This window comes from Onychostruthus taczanowskii, unplaced genomic scaffold (genome assembly GCF_017590055.1).
Source record: "Onychostruthus taczanowskii isolate IOZ18803 unplaced genomic scaffold, ASM1759005v1 scaffold132, whole genome shotgun sequence".
In the NCBI taxonomy this organism is placed as follows: domain Eukaryota; kingdom Metazoa; phylum Chordata; class Aves; order Passeriformes; family Passeridae; genus Onychostruthus; species Onychostruthus taczanowskii.
The window spans coordinates 468,683-493,307 of record NW_024498485.1 but is presented as its reverse complement, the minus strand read 5'-3'; the positions used below and the strand labels follow the sequence as shown (position 1 = coordinate 493,307).

At 37.8% G+C, this 24,625-nt stretch overlaps 1 protein-coding gene across 1 annotated transcript in view; it reads left to right on the top strand.

The window, feature by feature from the left end:
• Positions 1 to 23,673, top strand: part of RAD23B (RAD23 homolog B, nucleotide excision repair protein) — a 35,763-nt gene extending 12,090 nt beyond the window's left edge. Inside the window, exons 2-10 of the mRNA XM_041396900.1 lie at positions 527 to 608; positions 3,091 to 3,170; positions 5,388 to 5,635; positions 8,752 to 8,807; positions 12,622 to 12,749; positions 17,010 to 17,133; positions 18,052 to 18,179; positions 18,592 to 18,768; positions 20,633 to 23,673. Of these exons, the coding sequence (XP_041252834.1) occupies positions 527 to 608; positions 3,091 to 3,170; positions 5,388 to 5,635; positions 8,752 to 8,807; positions 12,622 to 12,749; positions 17,010 to 17,133; positions 18,052 to 18,179; positions 18,592 to 18,768; positions 20,633 to 20,746 (1,137 nt within the window). The 3' untranslated portion in view covers positions 20,747 to 23,673. The remainder of the gene's footprint in view (positions 1 to 526; positions 609 to 3,090; positions 3,171 to 5,387; positions 5,636 to 8,751; positions 8,808 to 12,621; positions 12,750 to 17,009; positions 17,134 to 18,051; positions 18,180 to 18,591; positions 18,769 to 20,632) is intronic.
• Positions 23,674 to 24,625: the final 952 nt, after the last annotated feature.

Here is a 24,625-nt window from a genome sequence, read left to right as displayed (position 1 = left end):
GGAGAGGGAGGAGTTGAAGACAATTTATGTAAGATATGCATCTGAACATTTTGCACAAGTCCTTGCTTATGGGGACTTCAAGGTTGGATGTCATGGTGATCTTACAAAAAAAAAAAAAAAAACACACAGGCATTCCCTGAAATGTGGTTATGATGATGAAAACCTTCTGCTCTGTTTATAGTAGGTGTACCCTCTGCATTCAGGGAAAGAACAGGGCAAATGGGTCAAGAGATGAAAACAATTTTGTTCCCCACATTTCTCAATTTACTTTTTCACTGTGTTGTACACTCATACTAATAACTTCTCATGGAAAAATTAATTACCTGATTTGATTCAGCACAGGAGACTATTTGGGAAAGGGACATGTTCCTCTGCAAAGTGGTTACAGTGACATGTTCAGAAGACTGATAAACTTGACATAATCAAGCATGATTGAAACGACTCTTCAGTATTTAAAACTTAAAGTATACTTAATTAGGTTAATACTGTGAACTTCGTTTTCCTTAAGACTGTTTTTGTGCTTTAGGTGAAGGCACTGAAAGAGAAGATTGAATCAGAAAGGGGGAAAGATGCCTTTCCAGTAGCTGGCCAAAAACTAATTTATGCAGGTAATGGATATTCTGAAGGTAACTTATCTGAACCTGCCTTATTTTATGTTGTTGTTTGACTTGGATGTGAATGTTAAGTCTTCTAAGAATTCTAAGAACTGAAGTACAGACAGGATAAAAACTGCCACAAACACAAAAATTAACTCAGTGTCAAAGGGAACTCTTAATTTTGAATTAGAATTTTTCAGGTTTTAATGCATGTGTGTCTGTCGTCTTTTTCTCTTGTAACATGATGTCTTAGGGATATGCTGGGTGAAGAAGAAATGGCTCTTTTTTTACAAGAATTCAGGATTTAAGCAGGTCAAAGCTGGTGTTCTGGCTTAATTCTTTTCTTGTTTAATTTATGCTGTGTGTAGCTGAAGCATTGCTGTATATACCACAGAGAATTAAAAACCAGATTATTTCTTTTGGATTGACAAAAGAAACCCACCACCAAATCCTTACAAAAGTACTTTCAATACTTTTAAGCTCTGTCACTAGAAATGTGCATTATGTACTAGCAAAAAGCAGGCTAATGTCAGTTAAAAACATGAAATTAACTTTATTTGAGCTTTATTTTGCTTGCCTTGTTCATTCTGCAGCTAATACAGAAATCCATTTTTTTGTTCTCATTTCATGTCAGAACTTTGGTGCTATTCCAGTACTCCCTCTAGTGTTTTGGTTTTCCTCTAAAACTGAGTTTGAAAGAAACTTTGGTGGACTTTTATCATTTACTGCTTTGTAACAAGTATTGGCTCTTTCACTTGTGATAAACCAAAGACACTGTTAACAGTGGAGAGAGGCTAATGGGAGAGAAGTTGTGAGTCTCTGTGTTTGTACAGCTCCTCTGGAATACATCTCGTAGCAAGTTTTATGTCCCTGGTACTTCAGTGGGGGGAGTGCATGTCAAGAACATAAAGGTGGAAGTCTCATGCACAGCCAAGAAATGTGAACCAGGCAGAAGGCTTTGTGCAATGTGTGTAACTGCATGGCACTCTTAATATTGTGTACTGTGCATTGCAAAAATCAAGGATTGCTTAAGATTCTGTGGCATGACTTGAGTGTTTTGTGAAGTCAGAATGTATCTGCAATATTGAATAATCCTCACAAGCAGTAGGAAATATAGGAAAGAAGATTGAGAACATAATATTATCCAAAGATGGATTCTCTTTCTTTCTTTTTTTTTTTTCCTTGGACAAGAGATATGAGGGTACATTGATGACATTTTTACTTTTATTAAAATGAGCTGTAGATTTTCATAGTTTGGTAAAGCAAAGCGATACCCCCAGCTGACTTTGATTAGAGAGGCAGTTCCATTGTGTTGACATCTGAATTAGGATGAGCTCTAGAAACCCCGAGAGTGGTGTGTTCTGAGAAGACAGATGTCTGTATATATACTTTCATAAAGTATATATATAATCTTGCATACACATTCATTAAAGCCTTCCCTGAAGTGCCTATAAAAATTGTGAGTAAACCCTTGCAGGTTCTGAGTCAGATGCTACAGGTATTGCTATTACTGCACTACATGCAATACTTCCTTGAATGTTTGACCTGCAAGACTGGTGGAACCAGTGTTCTGAATGCCATAAAATGTATGTGTTGCTTGATTTCCTTGTAATCATCAGGATAAGGATGTGTCCTTGTTGCAGTCCACTAGAGAGCTTGTGAAATGGAAGTAGCCTGTGGCACATCTTCAGGAAATTAATCAGTTTAAATTGTAAAATATTCCCTGAAAATTCTGTAGTAGAAACCAGTGCTATAGAACTCGCTGAAGCACAGACTTGTTTTTTGAATTGTGGTGCTACCTCTAAGTCAGCTTATTCTAAGAAAAGGCAAAAAGTATATGGCTTAATGTGTTCTTAAGTTTTTGTAGAGGTGATGCAAATCTGTTTTGTCACAGTACCACCTCTGCTTATGAAACATCAAAAGTTGTAGTACAACAGATGTTTCTAGGTTTGTCTGATAGCTTTTTCATCCTTCTGTCAGGGTGGCAAGTTATGGAATAGTTCTAGCTTTTTCTAAGTTTTAGCCTTGCTAATTGTTGAAGTTGCAAGGTTACACACTTGTTATTGCAGGTAATGATCTTATGTGAAAAACAAATGGAAGGTAAGTAGAAAGGAATTTCCCTTACTGTGTAAGCAGACATAAGTTGCTTGGTTAAGCTTTTTGTGTGTTAATGCCTTTTCTTTGTATTACATGTATCTTCCTTGAGGATCTTTCCAGGTTCCAGTGAATCTTTCCAGATTTCATGCTTTTATTTTCAATGGTTTTAAAGCATCTTCAACACTTAGGGCAGCAGCCCTGAAGCTATCCACTACTCTATACATCATATGAGGAAAATTGTGGCTCTGCTGCCAAAGCTTAATGACCAAACTGCTTTTTGTTGGGTTGTTTAACCTTTATTTATAAATCTGCATAAAACATGTTTTGTGAGGAAAGCCCAAGATCAATTATTAATTCGTTAAACAATTTCTTAATTTCTGCCTGTTTAATTTCCCAGGTAAAATCCTTAATGATGAAACTGCTCTTAAAGAATACAAGATAGATGAGAAGAACTTTGTGGTGGTCATGGTGACAAAAGTGAGTAATCGTTTCTTTTGAGTAGGAAGCCTCATTAATTTAATTCTGTTTTTTCTTGTGGTGAGTGGTTGTATATGCCCATCCTTAAAACCAGTGGAATTTCATCATATGCAAGTTCAGGTCAACAGTAAAAAGCATGTGTGAATAGATAAAAAATACTGCTTCACAGTCTTGGTTTGCCAAAGCTGATTTTTGCTGTTGCTCTGTGCTGAATGTTTGTATCAAAGAAAAAAATTGCTAATGACTGATTTTACTGTTTATTCTTTCATGTCTCTCTGCTATTTTTTCCCTTTAATTATTAAAAGGAGGAAGGCAACCTAGGTAGTTTGTTGTTAAATCCTCTCTATGGAACTCTCCCAGCCTTGCCATGCTGCTTTTTGTAGTTCATGGCTTCTTCTGTTAAACTCAGCAGCATAAACCAGCAGAGACAGGATATATCTGGCAGTAAACAAACCTGTGGGTTTTGAAAGACTGCAAGTGCAATTTATAGGGAATGACTGTGACACGTGTTTGAAGTATTTTTTCTCTGAACCACTTGTCAGTCTGCTTCCAGGAATCAAGCCACTGATTTTCCAGGCATTCCAGACCACTGCAATCTGAACAAAACTGGCTTCATCTGTGTTTTGGAATATGAAATTAATTTTGAAGCTAGAGTTCCTCCTCCTGACAAAGAAACATATATTCCCTTTATTCCCAGATATACCCTTTATTTCTATCTGGTAATAGTAAACATAATTAAACATGTGGGCTTGTTAAAGATAGCTGTTGTTGCTGTCTTCCTGAATGAACAGCTTCCTAGTCTGTGGTTTGCCACAGGGGCATTTTTCAGTACAAGAAAACAGGTGCAGATGAGATGTCAGAGTCCAGTTTTTCATTTTGTTGATAGCAGAATACTCCAGAGTAGTTGTGCAACTGCCACTCCTGGAAGTGTTCAGGGAATGTGTGGCTGTGGCACTTAGGGACACTGTTTAGTGGTGTGGGTGGCAGTGCTGGGTTAGAATCAATCATTTTAGAGGTCTCCTCAACAATTCTATGATTCTGAAGGCAGATCTCCATGAAGAACTGCCAATTTCAGTATATTCTGATAATAAAGGACCCATACATTGGATATATCTTCAGTTTTACAATCTTTTTGCTAGTCTTGGAGCTCAATTGCCCTTTCCTGATTCTATTGTGGGTAAGACATGCCCAGTCATGTAGGCACAGACTGCTAACTTTGTCTGATGCTCAGACGTTGTTGCATTAAGGGTTTAGGAATCCAGCAGAAAATAACCCTCCTTGCATTCCGACTGTGTCAGTGTTTTTCTTTGAGTGCTTATTAAAATGTTATTTGCTGTGCCCATCATGTTGGAAGCTATTCATTCTTAAGCTTTACTTCTCCTTACAAAGGAGGAAGTAAATGTTTTCTTCTTCAAGCAGTCGATGTCTGAAAGCGGTGCACCTTGCATAAGTAGTTTTGTTAAAGTTCAGCTATTTCTCTTGAAAGGCTATGATTGGGATCAGCTTTGTCAACCCTTGGGGCTATTCCTATATAATGGGTTAATAATGCATCCAAGAAAAATTCAGGTTTCCATTAGAGATATGAAGATTATTTCACAATTGCATGCAAGTATTATTCACTCTAAATATTCTGCTGTAAATTTGGTGGTCCTTCATTCTGCTGTATCCTTAGTGCTTACCTAAGAACTATTTCAGAAGTATTTGAGATTTTATTGTGCTCTGAATGCAAAGATTGCATAACTGAAACATGTTGCAGGTGAAGGATTTTTTTGCATCTTGTGTTCCAGCCAACAGCATTTATAATGAAATGTGTTTTCTGTCTTAATAATTTTTTTCCAAATCTGAGTGGTGAGAAAAGCTTATGCTTGTTCTGCAGATGTTTTCTGGCAACTCTCTTGGTTTCTTCTGGAAAATGTGCTTTTGTAAAACACAGGATTGTTTTCATACTTAGAGTATTGTGGTCTGTAAATATTTAGATCTTTGCATTTCACTTTGTCCTCAGAGTGTGAGCACTCAGGTGTGTGAGTACTTCAGTTACGCTCTCAGTTGCTTGTTTAAACACAGTGAAGGGCGTTAGAGAGTTAATGTCTTGCCACATTTTAATGTTGTGCTTGATGTTGAGGCAGCGGTAGCAAACACAAATGGTCATAACAGAACTTAGAGAGCCATGGATTTATGATCTTTCTTCCATGCCTGAACTCTTTTGTCTTCCTGTAGCCCAAAGCAGCAGCTGGAGCGACTCAGCCATCAAATGCCGCTTCCACTGTTGGCTCAACAACTGCAGCTCCCACAGCAGTTGCTGCACCAATCCCTGTTCCTGCCCCTGTGCCAGCTCCTGTCCCTCCACCACCAGCACCAGATGCAGTGGCTTGTGAACCTGCACCTGTGAGTGCTCCGAAAGAGGAGAAGCCAGAAGAAAAACCACCTGAGGCACCAGCTGCTGTCAGTCCATCATCAATTGACAGGTATGAATAAGCCTCCAAAAACAGGTTCCTGTTTCTGTTTCTTCTAGTTTTGATTTTAAGTTTTTATTACAGTGTTAGGTCAAATCACTGTCTCCATTCTATATAATTTTTCTTCTTTCTTAACTGTAATTTCGGTGTCTGACTCAAGCATGATATTACTAATTGTGGGAAGCACCTCTTTGCTTATGCCTTCTCCTGTGGGAAGTGTGGTCTTGGGAGCAAACTGTGGAGGGGAGGGTTAAATGACACAAGACTTGAGCTCCTGATAGGCATTTCAGTGTTGCTGTCCTGCCAGTTTCTTTTCAGACTGAGGATATTCACCTGCAGTGGGGATCTACTGCTCACAAAGCTCTTGAAGTCTGAAGAGGAATGTGTCCTGTCCTGCTCATAACCCTCTGATTGTGCTTTTGATAATGTTGGACAGATTCAAATCATAGATTCCTTATTGCTGTATGAGTCTCTTAATTTCTGGAAAGAGCATCTTCTTCCAAAATGTAGGATGTGGTATTGCTCTTAATCATGTAATGCCTTAAAGCTACAAGGCTGGGGTTTTTTTTTGTTTTCTTTTGGTTTTTTTTCCCCATAATATTCCTTGGCCCATCTGCAGGTAATTAAGTGTGGCACCTGGGAAAACTTTTCACCTCAATTTTCTACGGTTGAGAAAATCAAGTGGAAGTTAGATGTTTCATCCCTATTGTATGCTGCTGCCTTTTTTTGCTTAAGTTGCTGAAGTACTGCATGGGATTAAAATGTTGTTAACTGGAATTTAATGGCCCCTGAAGTGCTGCATAGCATCAAATCTTCATTTTTCATGCTCTGGGTTTTAATTATTTGTATGTTTTTTTCTGGGAATACTGGTGCACAAGACAGTATTTTTTAAGTTATTGTTAAAAGTATTTAAGTTATTTAAACACCATTGAATACTGATTTGATGATAACAAAGCAAAACTTGCTATTGCCTAATGTCTTGAAAAACTCATCACAAATTTCTTGCACTAAATGTGCAAATTGACAATTTAATTTTGTAGTTCTGAGAAATGAGTATCTCTTAGAAATGGAATGCAAATAAAGTTTCATTTATCAGTCAAATTAACTTAGTTGTTCAATATACTAATGAGTGGGGTTATTTTCTTTTTTTTGTTTTTCCCTGCTGAGTTTGTCCAGTGGGTTCAAAGATCAATCTGTCATACTGAAATGGTATTTTCCAGGTACACATTGCAGTTTTGTAAAACTGCAGTAAGGGACCCTCAGTGTACACACTTGACAGGGAGGAGCAAAATAATTTAACATGTGCATCAAAGTTATCACCTGCCTTGATTTCCGTGAATACTGTTTGCTTCTGATTTGCTTTAGAAGCTAGATTACTAAGGCAAGATTTATTGACCCAAGGCCAGGCCAGCTGGCGTCCTGCTTTGTCTTTGATCTTTTTTTGATTGTAAATCTTAACTACTGACAGATTCTAGTGAAGCATTCTTGTTGGAACAAATTATTTCTTGCACAGATCTTACAGAGATCTCTGTAAGTGCCTTGTTGGATTTTTAGTGGCATCTTCTGAAAACATTCAGATCAATCTGATGATCTTTCACTTGCTGGTAGGAGTTGCTGACTCTGGTAGCCTGATAAGTGTGAGGCTTCTGCAGCTCCCTGTCCTCAAGTCTATCACATTATCAAGACTGTGTATTCCCAAAATATACACACAATTTGGATATACCTATAAATACATGTCTGGCTGCTTATGTCAGCTCAGGCAGGGAAAATCCCAGTACTCATGCAAGATACATCAGCCACATCCACTTCCCCTCTGGCTGTTTAGGGCAAAGCCCACTACTGCAAATTGAATATGTACAAAACACAAATGAAAAATACGAATTTCTGTTTTGATAGCTGGCCCCTTAGAGTTCACTAAGTTTTTCGTACCAGGGCATGAGGACTGCCTGAGCCCTGCCATCCTGCTCCAGACCCTGATACTCAGATTCCCATTGCACATGCACACATGCACACAGAGGACTCACCCAGGGGATGGCTGTAGCCCTTTCAGACTTCCACAGTGTCTGGTCTCAGCAGTTGCTGGATCCACAGGTGTCTGGATCCCCCCATCTCACAATTCCCTGTCCGTAAGAACACTTGGAATTCCACAGACACATGTGCGTGTAGAACAGAGACAAACACACACTGCACTACGAAATTTTTTTTTAAGTAGAATTTAATAAAAAGACAGGATAGATGGGTGGTGAGGAGCAGAGCACGGCCAGGCAAGTGTTTCTTACATGTGACTGGCCCTTTTTCTCCTATTTTTGCTCTCTTGACCTGTGCTTTTCTTCTGCATGGTCCTTTCCCTGCCTTTGGTTCTTCCTCTAGATTTCCCCCCAACATTTTTTCCTGGTAACCCCACTCTGGCACCCCCCTGTAGGCTGTAATGCCCTTGAAGGAGTCCTGCTGACCCACCCTGGGTGTCACCCTGAGACCAGGGAGCTGATGCTTTAATTTTGCAGCCCTGGGAACTGGGCACCCTTGGCTGTGGCTGATTGAAACTGGTATTCCTCTGCCTAGTGTTGTGCCTCTGTGTTCCTTGCTGTTCATGGAGGTGAGCCTTTAATCCTGTAATTTAACAGCTTTGATAACTTGAGATGGAGTAATTGCAAATGTTAGCAGTTTATATTCCTGGGAAAGTAGTATACTGAAATTTTAATAAGTGCTTGCCACTGACCTCCTTGGGTCCTCATTGAGGTCAAACTGGTGACTGTGGAGAAGCAGTTAGTGAGACTGCTGTGTGCTTTTGAAAATCCACCTTGTTCTCCCACCCTTTAAAGCATTCAAGCAAGCAGATGGCTAATCCCTGAGCAGATGGGCAAGAGCCAAACTTCTGGGGGGTAGTGGGGGAAGGTTGGCCTTGTTTAAAAATGCTAGCATTGTAAGTTTGTAAAATCTATTCTCACTATAGGACCAAAAGAGATCTCTTTGGAAAGCTTTGTTGGTTTTTTAGAAACAAAAGGGGCTATTAGAGTTACAGCTGCTGCTGCTTTTTTTTCTTTTTTCTTTCTTTTTTTTTTTTTTTTTTTAAAAAGGAAGTTTTCCAAAGTTTTGTAATTACCATTGCACTTGTCTTCATCTTACAGTACAACAGGTGATACATCTCGATCAAATCTTTTTGAGGATGCTATAAGTGCACTTGGTAAGTGGAGAGTTTTTTTAATGTAGACACTATTTTGGTGCAGCAGAAACATGACGGATTAGCAGATGTTGTCATTTTCTTCTGTATCTGTCATTGTTAAAGTTATAATCAAAGTGCTCTTCTCTAATACCTGAAGTTAATATCTTGCAACCAGCTTCAAGAACTACTTTACTGAAGAATATTTCCCTTTAGATATTTTTATTGTGTAAAAGGAAGATCCTTGCACTCCTGCTTTTTTTCCCCATTTGCTTTAATTTCTCTTCTAACTATTCACTTTGAAGTAGCTTGAATAGAATACTAGATGTAAATATGTGTGTGCTTTTCACTTTTGCATGCCAGAGTGCAGGGCTGGTGAAATGGCTGCCTTTATTATTCACTTGTTCCAGCTTTCAAAGTACTTTGCTTTTTGACACATTGAGATGAGATAAATTCACCAGATCTGCTGCTGTCTGGGCTGAGAAATGAATGCCTCCATGTATTTACAGTCAACTTACTCTTATTTTGACAGTTTAAATAATCTTTGTTTCTCAGTGGAATAGACAGAATAAAGACAACAGGAAGCTCTGCCCATCATTTATGCTGATTTGGGTAGCTGGGAAATTATTAGGCAAACCCACAACTCCTTACTCCTACTGAAATTTTTGGGTTGTTTTGGAGTGTAACAAATTCAGGTACAGAAATAAGGAGGAGGTAGGGTTTTTATTCTGTCATTTGTCCTTAAATATGAAGCTGCAATTTGGTACAAAGAGTGAAACCAAGTAAAGAGTTTCACTTACATTTTCATGTGGATATATTGGAGGCAGGTGCTGTAATTAAGCGGCTCAGGGTGATTTAGAAGCAGCAGTAATATTTTACAAGACTTAGTGGTAGCTGCTAGGTTTAGTCTGTCCAGATGCAGTTTAGATCTTAGGTGTACACATACTGTTTTAAATTGTATGATCCAAAATAGCTGATAGAGACTGATAGCAGGAGAAAAAAAAAAAGTAACACTAAAACTAAACTGGCTGAAGTGATTGTTGTTATCAAAGGTGCTTCCTTAACCATTCATAATATCTTAATGGCCAAGATGATGTCATCACCAACACTTGTGTTAACAGTGTTGATCAGCAAGTTAAATGAAGCTGGTGTTCTTGATTCAAATCTCTTCAAAATTGGGGAAAAAAATCCCAAAATATTTCAAGATCATCATCTCACGATCCATTTTGTGTGGGAGTTCTTTGGTTGGTGTCTGATAGAGTAAGCCCATGTGTCCCTAACATGTTTGGAAATAAGAGATATTGAGTGTGATTTTCTGGGTAAGCATACTGTGAGTGTTGTCAGCCAATACATTTTCAAGGGCAATAGCCATGAACTCTGTGGTTCATTTTCTTTAAAAACTGTCCTGAAGGGAATTTTCTTGCACAAATTCATGGAGTATGTTTTCACTTCATAAGTTGAATCCAACGTGTATTCTTACTGTGGCTTCTCAATTACATTTTCTGAAATTAATTGACTTCACTTTAAAAACAGGGATTGTTTTCTATGATTTGCTGTTGTTTTCAGTTAAATGCTGAAAAGTGATGTGGCTTTGTGTGCTACGTGAACATCTGCACATCTTGCAATCCTTGTGCAACCACATCTTTCACAGGAGCAGCCTAAGATTTCTTTAGGGCATAGGACGAAAATTATTGTGGGGAGTGTGATGAACTGGATTTGAGAGTTAATCCAGCTTTGAAATGTTGCTTGAAAGATAAAAGCAAAGAGCAGAATCAATTCAGCATTGACCTCAAACATTTCCACTAGCACTAGGGACAGATAGGCCTGACTCTGTATCATGACATTGCTGGTGTGCAACTTCTGAATTATTATTCTTGATCTTGCTCTTGCACAACTTATGAAGTAGACTGTCTGGAGTACATGCACCTATATTTTCAGTAATTCTGTTTTTTCTCCTTTAGCTTTTAATTATGCCTTATGTAGCAGCCTGTGTGGAGCTAGCCAGTCTTCTTCCATCTTTTTCCTGTATCAAATCTTCTAGTCTCTACCTTTCATATATTGAAAAAGCAATACAGAAGTGTTCAAGTAGTAACTAATTACATCAATAGGTGTTCTGTCTGCTTGCTTAGTTTCTTAGGAGTAGTAAGAGTGAACTAATGCTGTGTAAGGAAGAATGTGAGCAAAAGAAGTAGCAAAATAATTGTGTTGGGATGATTATTGGCTTGGCTTTTTTGCTTCCCTGAAGATATGTATAGAAGTATGTATCCTTAGAGCAAAGTTTAGGTGATTTCTTTTTATTTCATGTTTCAAAAAATGCAGGTAGATGTGAAATGAATGATCTTGTAGTTCTGCATGAAGACATGAAGAACTTACCATTTCTTAAACTCAGGTTTGCACTATTACTTTGAAGCCCAAATAAAAAATACTCAAATTAGTCAAGGCTTTTAAATCCTTTATTTATGGATAATGCACAAGTACCCTTGGACTAGGGCTGTTTTGTTGTTTGTTGTTGAGCATACTGCCTGAAGCCATACACCCACTGATTGTTTAGAAGCAGACATTAAGAAACAGGCAGTGGGTCTGTTTTAATGTTGGCTTGAGTTAAACACCTTCTCCCTAAGGGAATAAAACATCATGTTTTCTTTGCTTCTTCTAATTACAACTTACTTGCCTTAACAGAGTAGCTCTTGTATTTGTTTCCTCTGGGTTTTAAAAATTATCATTAATTAGTTGTTTTTTATGATGACTGTTAATTGTTTTAACTTTCCTGTCACTAACTTGCAGAGTCATTCAGTAGTAGGATTTCACTGAGATCAGGAATACCTTTATCCAAGGAAGGAGATGGTATTTTAATGCCTGGGTTTGTCTGTGGCTTTTTCTCCCTCAAGGAAGATAGCCTTGAAGATTTGCCCAATTACAATGTATAATAGAAATTTACTTTTTTTGTAATTATAGTACTTACTGTCTGCATTTGAGGCAGGAAAATTAAATGGATTATGAAAAGAGCTAATAATTGTCCTTACAGTGACATTAGTGAACAGTTGCCCTTAAATAGTTCCACATATAGTGTGTGTACCTTTTATCTTGATTGTTGCAGGTGTGGGACAGTTTTCATCTGTTTTTGCTGTAAGAGGTGGTAGATTTGATGTGATGGATGTCTAGTCAAATGTTACATTGAGTGAAATAAAGATTAAAAATTAAATGAGATAACTTGGTTTCCTGAACTGCCACTGAAGTCTTGAGTGACTTTCCTAGATACAACTTCTAAGTCTTGTGCATGATTTGAGTTGGTCCATATTAAGTTGATTAAATTACTTTGATCATCATCACCAGCATGTAGCAATATATAGCAATATCTAATCACTAATTGTCGTCTAACAGCAGCATAGCAGAAAGTCTTTATTTGGAAAATCCTCAATGGCTAATAATTTGACAGGCAGATTTCAAATTAATACATTTCCAAATGTAAGCTGCAGGAGACTTCTCTTGATTACATCAGGAATTGAATATTAGCTGTGAGGATGCCCTTGACCTTAAATGAAAACTTGAAGAGAGAACATTATTTCAATTACAAGTACAGAAGTATCACAAGTACTGCTTTTGTCAGTAGAAGTTTACATTTTCTTCATTACCCATCACTATTTCCAATCAAATTCATAGTGAAACCACTGAATATATTTGGAATTAAAGCCACAGAACCATGGCATGTTTAATATGAAGTACTCTTTTCAATGAACTGCAATTCAGGTGGAAATTACATTTACCCATTAAAACTTTTTTGTGTGTGTGTGATTATTTTTATCTTATTCTCTTAAAATGGTGGTCCTGTGACTTCTAGTGACCGGTCAGTCCTATGAGAACATGGTGACTGAGATCATGTCCATGGGCTACGAGCGGGAGCAGGTGATTGCAGCACTGAGGGCCAGCTTCAACAATCCTGACAGAGCAGTGGAATACCTTCTGATGGTGAGCACTTACCTTACCTGCACCTTCGTTTTCCACTTAATACCTTTCACTTTGATTTTGGTGTTATTTTGAACATTATTCAGTCTCTGAGAGTGACATTTGCCATCTGGGAAGATGAGATCAAAATTTTGACAGACATGGTGTGTTACAGAAAACACTGAAGTAATCCCTAACTACCTCTACCACTTCTTTGCTTTCATTTTTTGTTGGTTAATGTGGATGTATCTGTAAACTATGTCCAGTTACAGTCATAGTTTTACTGCCAATGTCACCTCTTAGTGACAGCATTATTTGATTAGTTGTACTTTTGTATCTATATCATCACCATTCCTTAGGTTCCAGTTCACTGTTTTTGCTGATAATACAGTGCTCTTGATATACCTCACAAACAGAAAGAAAGGTTTGAGAGGGGATTTTTTTGAACTGTGCCTAATTTAACTGATGTTTTCATTTCAGCAGTGTTTTAGAAAAGAAACAATTTTCATTTGATAAATAAAGCTTGAAGGGTTAAACAAACTTCATTGGCATGAGAGGAGATGGAAGTGTAGTTTCACTTCACTGAAAACCCTGGGCTTTTTGGATTTTTTCTTATTGTGTACCTTAATCTGACAGGTGAATTGGAACCACATAGAATCTGTCTGATTTTGTTGCTTAATCAGTCCAGTACATTTAATTTTTGCTCTGGCACACCATTTTTCCCCTGATGAGGTTTTTCCTTTTAGCAGATCTGAACTTTATTAAAATCTGGCAACCAGATATCTTGACCTAATCCTTGCAAAATACATGTGGATTGAATTTCTGATTGATTGATAAGAAACCTGGCATCCTTACCCTCCAGTTATAAAACTTCAATTTTGTTAATGAAGTTTTCCTTCAGTAGTTTTCCTTCGTTAAAACTTCAATTCCCTGGCATGCTTCCTATTTACATTAATGTTCCCAAGACTGTAATCTTCAGATTTTAAATTGCCAACAAATGTTTTGAGCACAAGAATATGAAAAGTTTAATTCCCAACTAGCATTAGGCCAAGCAAGGGTGAATGCAATAGCTCCCAACTCTCTGTCATAAGTCCTCAAGTTCAAACATTTGTTTTTCATGTTGTAAAAATGTTGGGTTTACTGTTCATCTGCTCTGTAAATACACCATTAATTCAGTGCCTCCCGTAAGTGTTTGGCTTGCTGTGTGTGTGGCACTCCTACACAGTGTGCAATTCTTGTGCACTCAGTTTCTGGCATTCCCTTCCTCTAGCTTATTTCTGTTCAGGAACTCCAGAATAGAGATGGAGTATCCCCATGATGGAGCTACATGGCATATCTGCCAAATACCTTGACTGCTCTGAGCAGTTAATTTCTAAGTCCTTCAGTAGGTCTTGTGTATAAAGTGGGTCCTTCTGTTGTATAAGATGTCCCTTTATGTGTAGTGTTATCCTTCCCTGGAAATGACCTTTTCTTTTATCTTCCTCTTCCTCCTGCTGGGAAACAGAGTAGGGAAGAATGGTCTTGCTCTTGGAGAGCATATTACATGGCAGACGTTTTGCTGTCCTTCTAGAAGAATCCTTTTGCTGTAAATGATCTTAGTAACTGTTCTGGATCTCCTGGGGTCTGAAGATGTTCCTTACTCTCCTACTGCATCACAAAAAGGTTCTTTTTAGTTGTTATTGATCTGATATGTTGAGGACACTGTTCTTTGACCCTCTCTACATTACTTGCATCCAAACTATCATCAGCACTATCTTTTGTATAAATCTTCAGATTAGGATTAAGACATCGAGATCTATAAGTGTAACTGTCCAGGTTCAAAAACCAAGGTACAGCAAGGGTAAGGTGTTGGGAAGGACTTAAACTGTAATTAAAGCACAGCTATTCCTCTGATGAGCCCTGAAGAGTCTACTTGTTTTCCATGGTTCAGATGGCAAGTTCTTCAGTTTTCGTGGCATGATCATTGAGAATTATAGATGTAATCCTGTGGTTGTGGAAGGAGTTGCAAAAGATTATCTTTATTTTTCTATGCCCCACACTCATCTTTGGAAGCATTTACATTCAGATCTCTCTCTCAGCCAAGGATTTCCTGCCCTCTAGTAAAGAATGAGTTTTGTCATCTCTTCAGTAACCAGCCTCTTTGGATATTTTTAGGGAACATTTCTTTAGTGTGAGTATAGTCAAATACTGAACATAACTCCTAGAGAGGTGGTCAAAGTCCTGTGCCTGTCAGTGTTTCAGAGGCATTTGGACAGTGCCCTTTACAGACATTAATTTTTGGTCACCCATGAATTGGTCAGTCAGTGGGACTAGATGATCACTGGAAGTACCTCCCAGCTGGAACTATTTTGTTCTCTAATCTGTGCAGAAGCTGGACCCGTTGTGATTATTGCCCTGCAGAGAGCAATGTCAGCTGAAAACCGCTGTACTGCTCCGTTAAACAGTAAACAATTGTTTCATCCACCATAAGGCAACAGTGGCCTTTTTTGCTGTCCAAGCAGTGTTTGCATTCAGAGTGGCTTGTGTGTGGTTTAATACCATGCTTTATTCTGTTGTGTGGCTGTGTGAGCAAGGTCCATCCGCCTCACTGGCATTGTCTGAATTACAGCTATACACAGTCTGTTATTTGGAGAGTGGTACTTCAAGCTTGTGTTCAAGAGTTAAGATGATGTTCAAGATGACAAATAATTTCTGAGTAAATTTGTTTGAACTAGTTTACACAGTCCTTCCATTCAAGAGCAAACTTAGAAGTTTAAACAAGCACGTGTTGTTTGATCTGGGCACAGATTGCAGTGATGACGTATGCCTGTGAATAGGTGAAATCAACTAGTAATTTCATAAGATTACCCCAAATTGTTACATTATACTTGGATTGCCAGAAATTACTGAGTTGATGGAAAACGTATTTAATCAGTGCTCTGTAAGCCACTGATAAGGGAGAGTTACATCAGAATTATACCATGAATGGAATCTTCCTCCCCCTCAGCAGAAGGAGGGATGTGTACTGAGCTTACTGAGCCATATGAAGGTAATGAAGTGTGTGACAGAGAAATCTTGCAACTATTCCCCTGAGTGGCTTAAATGTGCACTTGATGATCAGGTGATTTATACTTCGATGTGCTTCTTAATTAACAGATAAGGCAAAGAGCATTGCTTGGAGCACTGTCCAATTCTCCCTTTCTGGATGTGCCCTCTGTATTAGCTGTATATTTGTCCTTTTTGTTCAGGTGTAATGATGAACATACCATGTGAAGATCATGTTACAGCAGGACTTTTAATCTACATTACCTACCAGTGATTTTTATGGTAGGCTTGACAAACCTCTTCATTGTCTGGTTACCCTGTAGTTCTGTAATATTTTCACCCACCCAGTTCCTTACGTTTTGTGGTTCCCCAACAAAAGGGTGACCCTCATTTGGGTAACTTCTCTGGGCTGTTCCAACAGGGTTTGTTGTAATATTCTTTGTGTCTCTCCCATGAGTACGTTTTCAGGCTTCAGAAAGATAGATTAAAAGGACAGACTTGGTGCAGGAGTCCAGTGACAGTGAGGAAAGCAGGTTTTAGGGTAGGAGGCTTGAAGCATTTCCATGCAGGAGAAAAGTAGTAGAGTGAGGTATCGTTGTATAACCAGCATTCTAGTTTATTATAATACTGTGTTTTAGCTTTGTCCATTTCAGCCCTCTGAGCAGTCAGTTCTTATATAAAGTTGCTTGCGCATAAAAAATAAAAGGCAAGTTAACTTTTTTTTTAAAACTTGCTAAAGCTGGGTGACATACAGACCTTTTCACCTTTAAGATACAATGAATAACAGCTTTTCATTTAGGGAAGAAGTCCCCAGAGCTGTGTTCTCATATCTCTTCTCAGTTCCTTGGCAGTTGTATGGAAGTTAATCTTAGTTAGCATTTTGTACTGCAATTTGTTGCTGTAATGTCACTTTTGCACAACAGTGTAACATAGTGTAACAGTATATTTAGTTTAACTTTTTCACTCATATCAAATACCTTTAAACAGGATTCAAAGCAAGTGTGTTTTAAAGTGATGCAGGGCATGCTTTACTGCCTTTTTATACAAACCACACATTTTTCCTGCCAAAAAATAAAACTAATCTTTTCACGCTGTTCTCTGTCAGTTATAAATGCATAACTCACAGGATCTTGCCTTGTATTTGCAGTGAAAGCATTTAAGTTTTCTATTTTCCCCCTTCATTCTGAAACCCAAATACTGCATGCAGTTGAAACATGTCTGTCAGCATTCTGTGGGTAATGATGTGAACTGTGGCTTTAGGGGATACCTGGAGATAATCAGGCTGTGGCTGACCCCCCTCAACCACCAAGTACTGGTGCATCTCAGTCTTCAGCAGTGGCAGCAGCAGTAGCAACTATATCCACGACTACTAGTTCACTAGGAGGTAAGAAAGGCTGTACTGGAGAAGATGTGATATACAATGTGCACTTAATCCGTCTATTTTTCAGTCAGTTTTAAGTTCCAGGTGCTTGTGAGCTGTTCCGAGGGAATTGGGTAAGAGCTGTTAACATGGAAATTATTCCAGGTGTGATGCTTTCTTGGGACAAGTGGCTTGTTGTATGTCATATGCAAAGTTTTCAAAAAATGCAGTGATTTGTTTAATTCAGTGTTCTGGATTCTGAAGTGCAAGACTATGGATTGGGTGGGGGGGGTGTTTTCTCTCACTTAAACTCTGATTTTCTACTCTGTGACTGACTGGGGACTGTCCACCATGACTCTATTAATATATTTCCCACACAGAAGCTGGGATATCAAGGGAGAAACCTGAAATTAAGCCATGAAGTGTTGCACTGGAGAGACCTATAAATGACTCCTCACTCAGCAGTGCAGCACTTTGACACTGGTTGGTGCCTGCTGAAGAGAAGGGTATTTATCATGTATTTATCTCCCCCTTAAAGGGAGATAGATAAATACATGAAAGGAGCCTAATGAAGGGGTAGGAAAGGTCTGTCTAGAAATGGTGCTCAGGATACAAGAGCGGAGAGAGTGGATGGGTAGATAGATGTGTCTGATTGAGATTAACCAGAGATGAGACATCCAGAGGAAAGTGTTGGAGATAAGGATAAGGCTGTTGGATCTTAACAGAAAATTAGGTGAGAAGGAAATGCATTGTTTAATCTTAGAATAAAGAAGGTTTGCTTAAAGCTAGAGTGAGAAAGCAAATTCTTTTATTCTTCATTGGGTGGTGTATTATCCATTTTCATGTCCTGTTGCTATCTACAATTGCAGTGTAGGTAGGCATTTTATTAAGATTCTCAATAACTTTTTAAAAAACATGTTATTTCACTGATCTTTTTTTCAGGACATCCACTTGAGTTTTTACGAAATCAGCCTCAGTTCCAGCAGATGAGACAAATTATTCAGCAAAATCCTTCCCTGTTGCCAGCATTGCTACAGCAAATTGGACGGGAAAACCCCCAACTACTGCAGGTGGACCTTTTTAAAACAAGAAAATAATGCTTACTAATTCTGATTTAGCTTTTGCAAGAGAGTCATATGTTGATGTTGCCTGGGATAATATGTTACTAGCAGTTAGAACATTCTATTGCTGGCTTTCCAGCAATTGTTGCTGTACAGAATGTATTTTCCATGACATTGGATACAAATTTGAGACTTCATAAGAGATGCGGAGAGGGTGAGGAAGTGGGAAGGATCAGTTGAATTGAAACATAAAAATTGCATTTTGTTATAGTCAGAATAACTTTTTTTTCCTGTGCACTTTTTGCGCATCCCTTTGACTTCTTAATTCTCTGAAAAATAAATATTTTTACTTGTCTCTTGGCATGCTTAAACTTCAGCTACTTAAGTATACATGTTTCTTTTACTGTTCTGTGCATCACAGCAAATAAGCCAGCACCAGGAACATTTTATTCATATGTTGAACGAGCCAGTTCTAGAGTCTCGCCAAGGTTTAAGTGGCAGTGATGATGGTGCCAGCACTGGAGGAATAGGAGATGCTGGGAATGCTCATATGAACTACATTCAAGTAACACCTCAGGAAAAAGAAGCTATAGAAAGGGTGAGCCTTTCTTCTTTTAAATTCTTGTTGCTGTTGGGTGTTGACTCCAGTGCATGCTTAAGACTTACCTAACTTCAGCTTTATTTAGCTCAGTAGTTCTTGCATCATATTTGGTATTGTCATGCTTGGCATTTCACAGCTTGTTGTAACCTTGTTTCAAATAATATCTCTTCTTGCATTATAGCAAGAAGGGTCTAAATATAGCAATTCATTACAGCAAGTTTGGTCTGAAATATCTTAAATCTGTCTTACTGAGAAGAGGCAGAGCATTTTAAGTGATCAGAGACCATCCTGTGATAATTGATGATGGAATGGGTTTCCCTCAGGAGTTATTCAGGAAGTAAATCCTCTTGCAGAAGCCTCAGCCAGTACTGTTCTAGATCATGCCATGACAGGTCTCCAGGTACAAAGACCTGGCTGCTTGAGCAATGTTTCCAAAGTGCTTGGAAAGTAAGAACACTCACAGGTGGATTAGTTGAAGTCAAAACTTTACCCAGTTATTTGACTGTGCAATGACAATTAGTTAATTATAGTTTTCTAAAATTACTGGTAAGCATGAAAATATACTCTGAGATGGTATATTGCATTCATAAATACTGCATAACTGACTGAAAATGGTTTTGCATAGATGGCAATGCCTCTGAGATTTTTCTTGGCACAAATTGCAAGACTTTTGTCATACTGTGGTAGTGCTTTGGTACTGCAAAAACAATGTTTTTTCATGTGGCAAAACAAAGTTTAAGTAAGGCTTATTAGAAGATACCTATTTGAATATGGGTGTCAGTTCTCTAGATCTTGAGGAAATTGGCAATTAATAAAATAAGTCTAATAAAATTATTTGTCCATGTATTTCTTCACAGGTTCTCATCTTCTCTAGTCTGTTGCATTTCCTTTTAAAGCCATTTTATGCAGTAGAGCTCTATTACCTCTACAGCCTGTTCTGAAACCCAGCAGAGATCCATACACTTCTTTCTCCTTCCATGAAAGACAAACCTCAAAATTTAAGTGTCTTAGTATTGCAGCTGATGCCTTCATGCTGTCTTTGGGCTAGAAATAAAATCTAAGAATGGCTGGTGTGGGATAATAGGACACAGTTTTTCTCACAGTTATTTGATCTACCCCATACATGAAATGCCTTGCAGGTGCTGTGAGGATTTTGAGAAAATCTCCAAACAGTGGAGTGTACTTGCCTTTGCCTAAAACAAGAATTCATTTGCTGAGTGCCCCTAAGTGCTGGCTAAACCCTTGGCACCGTAATAAGTTCTTCTCTGATGTTCTCATGCTCTGTTGTCACTGTGTTCCAGACACTAATTAATTCCTTGACTTCTGAAAACCAGATTGCTCTCAGCTTACTTGTCTTGGCTGCAGTGTGTAGTTAATTTTTTAAGATAAACAATTGAAAACATGGCTTAATGTGATGTGCTGGACAGCCTACTAAAGATCACAGGCTGGGAGCTTTTGTTCCAGGCAATTTTTTGTTAAAAGTGCTTTGGAGCTTTGTATAATTGTTTAAAATGAGCATTGTTTGAAGTTGGGTTTTTTTTTCCTGCAGCAGTGCAATGTGCCATTACTTCATGACAATACTGTGACCCAGGTCTGTTTTAGACTTACTGTGTCACTGAAGAAGTGACAACTTTTTATGGTAGTTCATTAGACTTAATCCAATCACTTTTTCAAGTGAGGGTCCTCTTTACTAGAGGCAGAGGCAGCACCTTATTTTTCACTTGCTAAAATCTGCATTGAGCTAGGCATCAGTGTTATTTTCAAGAAGGCAGTAATTGCTTAAGTGACATCTCAAGACACTAGACATACAAAGAAGCCTAACATGCAAAATGCACTTCCTAAATATGTTTCTTTTCTTCAGTTAAAGGCACTAGGATTTCCTGAAGGACTTGTGATACAGGCGTATTTCGCTTGCGAGAAGAATGAAAACCTGGCTGCCAACTTTCTTCTACAGCAGAACTTCGACGAAGACTGAGAGAATTTTTTTTCTATTTCACACCTCACACCAGTGCATTACACTAACTGTTCACTGGATTGTCTAGGATATTTGGGCTTATATTCATAATGCTTGGTGTATGGATTATAGGGGGTGGGTGTAAGGGAGAACACAGGAAACAAAGCAAAGAAAGCAACAAGTTTTAAATGTCTGTTTTAAATTAGCAGATGCAGAAATTCGCACAGTGTAAAAAAAAAAATATATATATATATACAACCAAAAAATCAGCTTCTGCAGATAATTAGTTCCTTCTGTAAACTGTAGGTAAACTTTTTCTAGGTTTTCACTCTTACTGTACTGGTTCCAGAAATGTAGTGTAATGCACTGCTTCATGTTCCTTTCCACTTAGTATTGACATTGGAAGTAGCCTGTGCTACGTAGAATTTACAGTCTGTATTTCATGGCAACACTGGATAGCAGCTTTGTGAAATCTAAAAGATCTGAGCAAATGTAATCCTGAATGCCAAAATGGTGGTATTCGGGGTTTTTTCTTCAGCTGTGTTAAAGTAGTGCAAGAAACACAGTATTTTTGTCTAATGCTGAATTAGAACAGTGTTGGCTTTTTTGTTTTTTTCCAATGAAAACCCATTACAGTTAAAAGTGTCCTGATTATTGAGAAACACCACCCCCTCCTTTGTCCCCCTGAAGTGATCTGAGAAACTATATACATACAGAAAAAAATTATTATCCTGTTTACATATTTTCTCTTTGGGAAAAAAAAAAATTATAGATACCTAATTACTGTTCTTCTAATGTTATCTTGCAGTAAAAGTTTTAAAAGCAATAGATTGCATGTTTGGTTTTGTTATATGCACTCTAGTGAGTTGAATATTCTTTTTCTGCCAGCAAACAAAATGCAAGCTTCATTTTTGTCTGCTGTAATGAGACTTTATCAAATCAAATTTCACCTTCCCAACTTTGTTGAACCAGCTTTTATAGTACAGCTGTAAGTGTTCTGTTGCTCTTGAGTAGATTGTAGTGTTCAAGCTATTTCTGTTAAGTAAGGACTTTTGGGGATTTATTCACTTTATAAGGATGAGAAGTTCAAAACTTGAGATATCAAGCAAACTATGAATTTATTCCAATGTAAAAAAAAATTGACACTCGAAACTTTCTATTGAAAATAAACTCTGGTTACAGAGTTTTAGAGAATCTTATTTCTTCATACCTACTTATCATTTATTTTGTTTAGTCATCATAAAATGTTAACAATCTTTTTTTTTTATACATGTTTACTTTTAGAGGTAATTTTGCCCATCATTGCAATACTATGAATAAAAACAAATGTAAATTTAATCTAAAGCTGTTCTGTGCAACGTTACCTGAACACAACATGGGGATAGTTTGATTTTTCTACTGTTGTAGTCCAATTACCTGGATTACAATTTTACCTCTACAGTAACCAGGAAAAAATATTATTAGTGGTACAGCACTGAATTCCTGTACTACTAATGATATTAATGATTTTAATGATTTAGTGGTACAAGTAAACTAAAAAATTATTTTCTGCTGAGTGTGTTTATCAGTGGATTAACTACTTAGCTACTACTTAAGCTCAAAGTACAAGTCAAGTGTCTTGAAAAACGAGCTAAAAGGACTGAAACATTTGTATTTCATTTCTTCATTGATTGGCCATAGTCTGTAAAAATATCTGCACAAAACAATGAAATGTATTAAAGCCTTTTACTTTTTTTTTTCCTATTCTTATACATCTGTGATATTTTTCCAGATAGTGTGTATTTTAATTATTCAGATTTTATTCTTTAAAATTTCTTAGGTGAATGTCGTCTAAGTGATCAGTAGCACAACCCAAATCTATCAATAGGAGATGTGATACTGCTAAATAGGAAATAAGTATTTCATAATGTTTTCATTTTAGAGAAGTTAACATTAATACCTGAGTCAGCTAGTAAACTTCATCTAAATAGTATTCTCAGTTTGTCTGTGAACTGGGAGAGATGAATTTTGGTTTAAGACTGCACGCCAAGAGAGGCTGTTTGTTATCTGTAAAAGGACCAGCTGTCAGGTACTTGAAAAACACCAAATTGATACAAGGACTTCTTGAATGTACTTTTACTACATAGCTGATACCTAACTAAGACAAAAGCTTTTAGTTTGTGGGAGTCTTCTGTACTGATCAAACTGCTATAAGAAATAACCATTCCTTCTCTAGGAGGGTGGAGAGTAAAGCAAGAATGTCTGGGTGTTTCAGTCCACTCCCTCCAATTTTGATTTTGAAATGTTTACCTATTATAAATGTATTTGAATTAAAGTCTGTTGAGCTTGTTCTTTGTAAAAAAAAAAAAAACCAAAAAAAAACAAAAAAAAGGAAAAAAAAAAAGCTAGTAGCTTTGTTCATTTGTAACTTTGTATGCTGAGTGACTGAGGGATTTATGGCTGCTGTGTTTGAAGCCTTACTAGTCATGCTGTTCCCGTTTTTTCCAGCAGTGAAACAGTGTTTTTGTGACTTCTGATGAACAACAGGTGTCTGACCTTACATGCTAGCAAAAACTGTTACCTGTCCAATAGCGGGATACTTGCCAGGGAGAATCATGTCTCTCTTTGTAGTAGCTGCCAAAAGGGAAGAATACATGGAATTCATGTGGTGTTGAGGAGGTGTGACCTGAGCAAGCTGCCTAGGTATGTTGTGCCTCGTTTTCTACCAAGTACTACCAGGAGTTGTCTGCACAGAGTGCTTCTCAGCTTCTCTGCTGCAGATCTCTTAGGGATATGGGGATCAGTTTCCTCAGGGCTTTCTGAACAGTAGCTGAGAAAATAAAGTATTTCTTCCTAAGTTTTGGTACTGTAGTCCTTACCTTTGTTGTAAAACTTCTGAATATCTGCTTAGACAAAAGCTATTTATGATGCACTTTTAATTGGGATTAAAAAGTTACTCTGAAGTCATATTAATTCTGTAGTTGTCTGTTCTTAAGTCCTCTCTACAGCTGCATCTTGGTGCTGTGGTTCATTTACCTCGTCCAGAGCTGCCTGATGAATCCAGCTAAAACCCAAGCAATTTTACTGATTAAATGCCCTGTTCTTACCCCACACTAACAGAACTTTGCAGGAATGTGAGATAATCACTCCTGAAGCCAGATTGTGACTGATTTTGGAGTGCTGGGTTGAGCTTCACTTCAAGAACATGCATGAATGAATCAAACAGAGACACAAAGTGCAGTTCTCAAATAACGCATGCAGATCTGTCACCCGTGCTTTCATTGGCTGTTTCATTTGGTTTTATAGAGTTTTGGAGGCAGCCGCATCTTTCTTTTTTTTTTCTTTTTTTTTTTCTTTTTTTCTTATTTCTCTTAAATCCAGCTCTGTGCCCAAAACTAACCTAGAATTTCTGCACTTGAAAATACTCTCTCTATGTTCAATGGAAACAATAAGGTGGGAGTGGGGAGAACAGCTTTGCCAGTAACCTTTTTATTTCTTCTTCCCTGCCTGGTTTTGGGATGCCAACAGTGTTCAACACACCATCCTTTGAAAACATTGTTTTGACACCGCTACAAACACCACTATGTGGTTTTGAAGCAACAATATACAAAATTTAGTGTCTTCATTAAACCATCCAGAAAAGCAGGCTTATTCCACCTGTGATTAAGTGATGTATGGGAAAAATTTAAGTCTTCAGTTAGCACTGAATACATGACTGCTGCTGCTGATGCATGTATCTGCAGACTGCAACTGATGTTGCTGACTTCTGATTGTCAAGTGCCAGTTCTGTATTGATGTATTTCTTCATAGAATATAGGATCTGTGAGGGGGAGAAAAAAAGTCATGAAACTTCTTGGTTTTTGTCAGGACTCAATGTCTTTCCTTCTGTGCAAGAGAAATAAATGTTACGCACACACAATT